The sequence below is a fragment of the Puntigrus tetrazona genome, chromosome 8, assembly GCF_018831695.1.
Source record: "Puntigrus tetrazona isolate hp1 chromosome 8, ASM1883169v1, whole genome shotgun sequence".
Lineage (NCBI taxonomy): Eukaryota > Metazoa > Chordata > Actinopteri > Cypriniformes > Cyprinidae > Puntigrus > Puntigrus tetrazona.
This window is the reverse complement of record NC_056706.1, coordinates 22,088,829-22,098,473: the sequence shown is the minus strand read 5'-3', so window position 1 is coordinate 22,098,473 and position 9,645 is coordinate 22,088,829. Positions and strand designations below refer to the sequence as shown.

The 9,645-nt window shown below is 37.8% G+C and overlaps 1 protein-coding gene across 1 annotated transcript in view; it reads left to right on the top strand.

Annotated features, from left to right (window-relative positions):
- Nucleotides 1-9,645, top strand: part of antxr1a (ANTXR cell adhesion molecule 1a) — a 35,078-nt gene that overhangs the window by 11,614 nt on the left and 13,819 nt on the right. Inside the window, exons 9-15 of the mRNA XM_043246221.1 lie at nucleotides 503-610; nucleotides 668-748; nucleotides 2,413-2,473; nucleotides 3,300-3,398; nucleotides 7,252-7,321; nucleotides 7,440-7,518; nucleotides 8,346-8,441. Of these exons, the coding sequence (XP_043102156.1) occupies nucleotides 503-610; nucleotides 668-748; nucleotides 2,413-2,473; nucleotides 3,300-3,398; nucleotides 7,252-7,321; nucleotides 7,440-7,518; nucleotides 8,346-8,441 (594 nt within the window). The remainder of the gene's footprint in view (nucleotides 1-502; nucleotides 611-667; nucleotides 749-2,412; nucleotides 2,474-3,299; nucleotides 3,399-7,251; nucleotides 7,322-7,439; nucleotides 7,519-8,345; nucleotides 8,442-9,645) is intronic.

The window sequence follows — 9,645 nt, the reverse complement described above, 5'->3', positions numbered from 1 at the left end:
GAAGCACACTACTAAGCTTGCATTCTGTGCAGTGTATTTCCGTTTTACAGTTTACAAGGTCATCTGTGGCCTTTTTGAATTAATTTGCATGCTGGGATTTACATCACACATTTCTCCTCATCATCCTCTAACACAGATGGTCACAATAATACAACAGTACTGTCAACCGATAGCAACCAGTTGCTTAAAGCAATGAATAATAATAATGAACAGAAAATCTTACGAGCTATTATAAATCATCAACATGTATTTTTATGTACAAAATGTCAGCCACACCCACTGAAATAATAAGTGTACTTATCCCCATAGTTTGACCCACTTTTTCTTTCAGCTTCAACCAACAAAGGCATTATTCAGCATCTAATGATCAGAATTACCCAGCGTCCTCTTCCGAGACGTTCAGCTTCACCAGGCAGTGCCAAAAGCATGATCTGTGGATGAAGCAGTTAAGGGCTAATAGTTTGCAGGTGTCTGAAGTGTTTCTGCTCTGTGTTTCCTTCAGGCCAACCGCTCTCGCAGCCTGGGTGCCTCNNTATGGAAAGCTTTAAAACTATTATTAACCTTGGCACTTATTCTTGGGGGGTATGTAAACTTGCACTTGTTTAAGCAAGTACACTTCGTGCATAATTTTGTTTTTGGTAATACTTTTTGTTCTCGCTTTTTCTAGCTGGCCAAGATCGCTGACAGCAAAGATCACGTCTTTCCGGTAAATGATGGCTTCGAAGCTCTGCAAGGTGTCATCGGCTCGGTGAGGGTTTATGTTGATGATTTAATACAGTAAATTCCATACTAATCTGCATTGTGAGAAAAGGCTCACTTTAATAATTGTATTATGATTGTTTCCATTCATTTAACTAAATGTTACATTTTTCAGCATTCATTCAATTCAAAGTGGTTAAAAAATTACAAAGCATCACATTGGTTGTAATTTTGGTACCACATTGTTTTCATTTAATACTTCAAATAAAGTGGTTTTGTTTAAGCAATGCAATTTAAGTTACGTTTTAAGAAGGTGAATTTTTAGTTTGAGTTAGTAAAATTCATCATGATTTTTTTTTTTTTGGCCAATGTGTGGCTTTTTGTTACTAGTTTACTGTATTTGCTTAAAAGTAGTTTAAATCTCAATCAGAATACTTTTGGTTCGCAAAGACTTGAGTGCACTTTTAGTTTATAATTTTTTCAAATATGCTTTGCTTTATAAATTGTCATGCAAATGTTTTTACTATCTTTAAATTGAAGAGAGCGATATATAGTCCATTGACCACCCCGCTGTCTAAAATAGAGACCATCACACAATCACCATACATCAACCACTGATCTGAATGGCTGTCAGTGGATAAAGATGTTTTGTAGTTGTTTTAGTTCTAGCATCTAGCAGCAGGGCCAGACAGAACCATGCCAGCCAGACAAAGCTTGACCTCCTGGGTAAAAACGACCCTTAATAAACAGTATCTTAATGAAAAATAACAACAGAAGAATTAAAGAAAAACACGGAAGTGAAGAACAACAAACAAGAATATTCATTCAGTCCCGTCTGAAGATGCTGGGTTGTCTCCAGTATCAGAGAGACCTGCCATGCCCTGCCTGGCCCGCTTTGATCCCACGGTCCGCTGGAGTCTGTCCAAACACCATCAAAGCCTGTTCACCGTGTCCTTTCTTTTTGCAATGAAAGCTAATGATTTATATTTTTTTACGCTCCGAAGAAAAGAGGAGATGTTTGGGTAAAGACTCGTCTCGCCCATGCAGAGGTGGACTGTTTCATGAGCTGAGACTGGGGTCAGTCCAGCTGGCCTCCATCTGCTGTCAATTAGCCGCATGCTGAAAGATCCTGGCCGGAGCTCAGGAGAAGTGTGTCGTAAATCAGCAGGGACCTCGGGATCTGAAAGCATACTTCCATAGATGACAGAGCAAGGCGGTAGACTTGTAGATCAAAACAACCTCGCCACACTTAGGTGCTGGTATGGCTGATGAAGGCTATTTCCAGGAGGAAAAAAAACAGATGTGACGTTCAAAACAAAAAGGCCTCGTGAGGATTGTCTTGTTGAGGCTCTTGAAGGAGAGGTGTCGCTATGATTCTTTAGGATAAAACAATAAATGACAATGGAAAGAATTCTGTTTGGTTTTTGCATGCACTGTTTGTTGGACAAATTTAACTAACTGACCATCCTGCCATGTTTTTTATTCACCCTCAAGTTAATATGTAAGTCAATGGCTACCGGCAACTGTTTGCATTCTTCGCAATACTTTTTTTTTGTTCAGTAGAAGAAAGGAGCAATTCAAGGGTGAGTAATCACACCCTTGAATTGACAAAAAACAGTTGTTAACTGGCCATGAACTGAATGGTAATTTAGCTTTACTAGCTCAGCCGACCTAACTGTCCACCTACTGAGTTTTGCTCTCTGTACCCATCAGATCTTAAAGAGATCCTGCATAGAGATCCTTGCTGCAGAACCTTCCAGCATCTGTGCCGGAGGTGAGTACAGTTCTCACTAGATCAAACAATCCTCCAGACTAATAGATTTGATACAGAAAGCCACCATTTGATCCAAGACCTAGAAGGTTGGTTTTAATATCTAAAAAGTATACACTTACATTACATACCCTNAGCATCTGTGCCGGAGGTGAGTACAGTTCTCACTAGATCAAACAATCCTCCAGACTAATAGATACAGAAAGCCACCATTTGATCCAAGACCTAGAAGGTTGGTTTTAATATCTAAAAAGTATACACTTACATTACATACCTAACACAATCACTCGGCTTTAACAGAGTGGTTTTATAGAGACTGAAAAACCCCAAAACGTTGCTGCTGGAACCTAAAAGGCACTTAATTTAGACATTGGAATCAGTCAGGTTGTTGACTTCAACCATTCAAAACTGCAAACGTTCTTTTAAAGAAGTGAAGTTTGTAGTGCTTTCTATGCTAGAGTGAATGTGTGCGCACATTTACTGCTGTCTGGCAAATTTTATCACACAAAATCTACTCAATCCAATAGGAATCCACACAATGTGGAATAAGGCATGAGGGTGAAAGATTCGCCACAGGTTTAAGAGAGTTAAAAACCAAAGCTATTTGGTTTGAAAGTGACTTTGATATTGAGCCGTGTCTTTTGAGTTGCGCTTTTTACAGTTTGTCATTAGACAATGAACTTTTCTGCCCTCAAGATTTTGCCGAAATATTGCTAATATGAAGCAAAACAAGCAAAAAATTGTTTTAAACCACGATTTTTTTTAAAGAAAATAATGTGATTTGTTTTATCGCAACTGGCATTCAGTATGTGAACTTCCTGTTTTAAAGAGGTTTTCCAAGTCGTCGTGAGAGGAAATGGATTCCTTCATGCTAGAAATGTGGACAAGGTTCTTTGCAGCTTCAGAATAAATGACACTCTCACCAGAAGTAAGTACATTTTAGTCCGTTCCTCATTCAATGCTACTGTATAGCTATCAAAGACTTCAAATATAGCGATATTGTGATATGGACTACTTTTATGAAGCTGATTATTTGTAGAAACGTTTGTTAATTTTAAAGTATTGGTATATGGAAAGATGTTTAGTGTTTCACAGGAAAAAAAGACTCATGGGACGCAACGAGGGTTTCATTTTGGGGTGAACTATACCTTTAAACAGTCCATTATATTACAATGCATTACAAATTCGTGTATGCTGAACAAATCACTGGCTCGATGAAGACTATTAAATAGGGTTAAATGTTGTGTGGGATGACAGCAGTCTTATATAAGACATTTCCGTGACTTTCTTGCGTAATTGCCATATGGTTGGAATGATTCGAGTCAGAATCTATAAACCCTTCTGATTAGCTATCGTTTTTCCACCGAACGTCCCAGAAGACTCATTTTCGTAGAAACCTTGGAACGGCTGGCCATGCCAGTCCCATTTGTTTTTTGGCTAACAGTAGATTTTAAAAGCTACATTAGGAGTTTTACGGGATGGATTCCTGCCAAACCAGGGAGATATAAGAAAAAAACGCTGCCACACAAAAGGCTGACCGCGTTCACAAAGCCCATCAGGCAAATGTCAGCTCTGCCTCTTGCAGTTTTTACTGCAGGTCTCGTGTTTAAACAGGATCTGTGTATTTCGTGCACACTATAGTGCTGCAGATCCTGGTGGATGAGTCACGGGAAAGATTAAATTGAATTAGCAGAAGCACAATGAATGGTAAACAAATTTTGCATTAGGATGCAAATGTTATATTGGACATTAAATGATAACAAAACCAACAAACTATTTTATGAGGTGACAATTTTGTGTACATTTGGATTGTGCAAAACATATGACTTAAAGGAATAGTTCACCCCAAAAATAAAAACTTCCTGTTAGTTTAAAATGACTTAGTTCTTTAGTAGAACATTAGCTAAAACCGTGCAGTCTTACAAACGGATATGAATTAAGGCCTGTTCACACTAAGAATGATAACTATAATGATAATTGTTTAAATGACTTTTATAATAATGGCACAGAGAAACAATATTGTTAGAAATACATTCAAAACAATTAATTTCCAGTTAATGAATAATAAAAAACATTTGGCAATCAGAATCCATCCTTGCTTTAACAGCTAGCAAAACATGATGGCTCAGTTTAATTACTACGGAAATCATGGAAAGCATTGTATATTTAACAAAATCTGCTGTTAATTGTATGCCAACGTTCTTTTTTGAAGTAAAGCCATTAAAGTGCGAGTGATTCTATGTTGACATTTCATATGCAGCAATACTTTAATGGTATTAAAGCTTCAGGGAGGGTCTCATTCTCTCAAAACAATCGTAATTTCATTAAAATTGGCACTGGTTGTAGATCAAAGCCCAGTCATCTGACTTCAATCCTTTTTACAGTATCAGTAATGGGTACCAGCTTCGTATCTCTTTGTCTGTATTTGCTCTGATTAAAGCGGGACGTTACAAACGTGGCACCATGCTAATTGTTTGTGTCCGATAAAGACCAGAACATCCGGTTGATGAGTGCAACTGTGTCATGGAAGCAATTTGACCTTTTTCTGTCCACCTCTCAGCAAACCAGTCCCTCTTTCCCATCCTCGAGGCACATTCCCAGACCTACACCAAATTTACTCTGCCTTTGAGGAGGCTTGCTGTTTATTTGCTCTTGACCACTGTAAACACTAGAGAGGATATCCTGTAAATGAATGATAATGTCCGTCATGCACAAACCTGCTCTCCGTACTTTGAACCCAAGGCTGATGGCAGGCTGTCAGAAAAGAGCCATGTGTGGTTACAGTTTGTTGACCTGACTTTCTTCTGACCAGCATTTAGTGTTGACATTTTCACACTGTCCTACCTAGAATAGAAAATGAGTTCATCTAAATGTTAGTAACAGATCATGGGAATCCATTTAGCATTTATTGTCTGTAAGCACAAAAGCCCAATTGTTTAATGTTTTAAGAACACTAACACATTTAAGAACATTTATGAATGTGTATGCAAAGTATGACAAGACTTGGTTGAAAACTAGTTGAATGATAGGGACTGTCAAACAACAAATAAGCAAAAGTCACAGCAATAGTCACCTTGAAGACCCTGTTTCGTCATGGAGAACTTAACTAAACCAACATACATGAAAGAGCTAACATTTTAATTACTGACACCAATGACACTACGCAAAAAAACATGGATGTCATAATCATTAAACCTGGACAGTTGGAGCACCAGCATGAACTTTAACATCTGACCTGACTAGAAATCCCCTGAATTCTCACAGGGTAGTTTTGGAGAGAAGAGTGAGAATTCATAGATTCATAGAGATAGTAGATTATTCAGTTATATGAATCTATTCTAAGAAGGTTGAAAGCTTTATTAATGGTAGAAACCTCAGTTAAGAAATACTGCATATTTCCCAGGTGTTCACATTTTTGTCTGACCTTGGATTTGCTTTGATGGCATACAGTTTCATACTAATGTATACTAATGTGTACTAATGTGCTCCCATGCATGCTGATTAGTCCAGCATTGCCAACAATCCCTTTTGCTACAGAAGATAAGTTTGTGACGTTACACTAAATTGCAAAGTGTGTACAATGGACACAATGGACACAAATGCAAGTGCATGTGTTTGGGGGTGTTTAGACTAGCTGTCTTTGACTTGCATTTCCTTTCCTTAACTTCAAAAAAAAAAAAAAAAACAGTCCTAAAGCAGTCAGATGATTGCATAAGAAAAAAAACGTCTGTTGAATTCATCCCAGTGGCCATTTAGCTCTAGAAAGGCTCAGACGCAATTCGGTATCAACAGTAACTCTTACTGATTTATCACACAAGTTAAAACTTTGTGCACATGTCTTTACTTAGTAGTACAACATGACCTTCCCTCGTATGCTATGGGGTAAACAGCCCAATAAAGCACAATGACAACATGACCCTCTGCCAGAATTATGAACCTTTGGGATTTGAGGCGACCGCCTCCACCAACAAACAGCTTTCTACAGGATAAAGAAAAACACAGAAGTGTTATATTTGTAAATGTTCTTCTGTTTTCTTGCTTTGGCTGTGTCAAGTACTAAAGCACCGATTTGTTCATTTAACTTTTTTGAGTGTAGTAACCTCAGTTGCATCTGAGAGATATAAAATAACTATCTGATTACAAGAACAAGCCTTTACATCTGCAGTTTGTTGTTTTTGGGTGATTTTAGGCCTCCACTGACGTCTCAGTTGGAGGCTCTTGACCATCGGAGGTTTTGGAGCAATGGCCCCATTACCCCTGTTCTGTAATCTGTGACCCACTTCTCTTTCCTTTTGGATACTCTAGGGCTACCGGGGGTTAAGTGCCTTGCATAAGAGTTAATTCTAGCTTTAAAGGGGTCATATGATGAACATTATTTTGTGCAACATGTGGTATAAGTTTCAAAAATCACATTATTTTCCACATATTGTACACTATTGTTTCTCTTCTATACCCCACCTTCTGAAACGAGTCGATTTGTACATAGCTCATAGTTCTAAAAAAGCGAGGTGTGCTCTGATTGGCCAGCTATCCAGTGCATTGTGATTGGCTATATACCTCAAGCTATTTGCGCAAATCTTATGCCCCTTAACATGATGCTGCGTCCCAGCGCTATGACACAATAAAACACATTACAAATGATGCATTTGTTGCATCCAGTGGAGACATAATTACTGGTTTATCATGATTGTCTTTTTGATTGATTTGTCAGCAATATGCAAATAATTCATGCTGTATTTTCTAGATTTGAAATGTGATTGACAAATTGTCTTTTTTATTAGTGGTGAAGCCATTAATTGTGGAGGACACGTATCTGCTCTGTCCAGCTCCTGTTCTTCGAGAGGAGGGAACGTAAGTGTATCAGATAAATATTTGTACTGTCTTTCTCTTGGAAGAAATGTTAACTGTAGCTCATTAAGGAATGAAATATAGTGGATTTAAGTAATTTTTTACATTATGTGTATTTCAGGGCAGCCTCCCTTGACGTTAGCATGAATGAAGGCCTGAGTTTTATCTCTAGTTCTGTTACTATCACCACTGTAAGCTGTGTAAGTATTAGTTATTTTATGTTTCATTACTTGTAATGAAGCTACTGTACACTACTCTTCAACAATTTGGTGTCATTAAGATTTTTTAGATGACATGGCATGCTAACATGATGCTAGCAACACGTTAATCAACATGGTAGCCATGTTAGAAACATGTTAACAACATTCTAATCATGATAAACATATGTTAATCAAGCGCCATGCTAGCAACGTAGTAATCATACTAGAACAGCACTATTTTAAATATAGTTTAATTGCTTTATTGCAACTGAAAAGTTATATAAGATTTTATTACTCAAAATGATTCACTAGCTAACACTCATTGCAGTATTGTTTTAGATTTTGAAAATGCAGCCACATTACTGTGAAAAATGTGTTAAAGGAACAAAAAGGTGAACAAAAGTTTCACAGGCTGGGAACGAAAACAGAATTACGGTAATATATGTATTAAAAGGACTGCTGGAATGTCTGATGCCTATAAAGTGGTGCCAGTCAAAGCTCTTTAGAAAAGCACAATGTGTTTCCCACTGGACAAATCCAAAAGCTCTTCATGAGCCAATGGGTTATGAGATCTCCCAGTGAGATCACTTGTAACTTAGTTCATCCCCTTGTTTAATAACCATCCCTTTCAGCATGCATCATCTGTTATTTTCATAGCTAGCACCCTTTCATGCAACCATTGTTTACACTAAAGAAACCGAACAGCTGACATCATCTTATTGTTCCATTACATTTTCCAAATGTTTTTCTGAATGTCATTTGGATCTGATGTCATAACAAAAAACAGTCCTACTTAGAGAAGTGTCCATATCTGTTCCTCCCTGCAGTCTGATGGAACGATCCTGGCCATAGCACTACTGATAGTGATGCTACTGCTGATTCTGGCTCTGCTCTGGTGGTTTTGGCCTCTCTGCTGCACTGTGGTGAGTCCTCTGCATGGAAAATCTTGAGCTTACTCAAATAGGAGTCCTGCTACATATTAAACGCAGACCTGCACAAAATCTGCATCTACAGAATTGCACAGAGAGCTGGATTTCCTAACCTGGGGTGGGGTGCGTTTTCAACTATGGTCACAAGTTCCATCGTTACCAGCACGGTTCAATGATTCGGTGCTTCCTCAAACCATTGTTTCAACAAACATTCAGGAAGAGCATTGCAAACTTGGAAGAAAACTATAGTTTTTTCTTAGGATGACAACTGAAGTCGATGAGTGCACATGTGCACGGGTCTTCAGGCGAAACCTGGAGGAGTATGATGTGAGAGGGACCAACAGTGCAATCAAACATCTGGAAATAAAGCAAAACAAAATTATGAAGTAGTCCTCAGGTGTCATGTACATTGTTTACAGAAACAATCAAAACTATTACTACATCATCACCTGCGATAAATATATTTGTATATTGTTGAATATTGGTTCATAAGCAAATTTGCAACAAAGTTACTAAGATATCAGGAAACAGATTTGACTAGATCGTTTATTTTTTCATATTGTGGTAGATAATCAGAGAGTTATGTCACTGAATAAGATGTGACTTCACATTTTTTTGATAAATTTGAAGGTTAAACTCGATTTAACCTACTTTAGGCATTCTACTAGAAATAAGTAACTTTGCAACTAACTTTCAGAGCCAGATTTACTAAACAAGGCTAATTAGAGCATAACAGAAGACACTTTTGTGCTTAAAACTGAAAACGGGCAAGGTCAAGAAGTTTTCCTAAAAATTGAAATTACAGTTGGCAGATGATTTGCTTACACTGGGCTAAAACTGAACACCTCTCATATAAAAGATGAAAGTGTTTAATTAGGATTCATATCTGACAAACCTGTTGGACGAATTGAGCACCATACATGAAGTCCATTACCAAAAGAGACATTTTAGATGTTACAGGCTTATAGGGACACATGGGCGAATTAGATGTTTCCTTTAAAGGGTAGCTGTACATGTGCACCTTAATTCTGGACAACATTGTTGCCTGATATTTCTTCCAGGTTTGTTTGTTTTTACCATGTAATGAGTCTTTCTGTTGTTTGGCTGAACTCCAGTGATGTCCAGGCAATCTGTGCAGGTTGTTTTGGGTTAGTTTTCATGCCCTATTTGTCCTGTAATGACTTGTTAAGCCCTGACT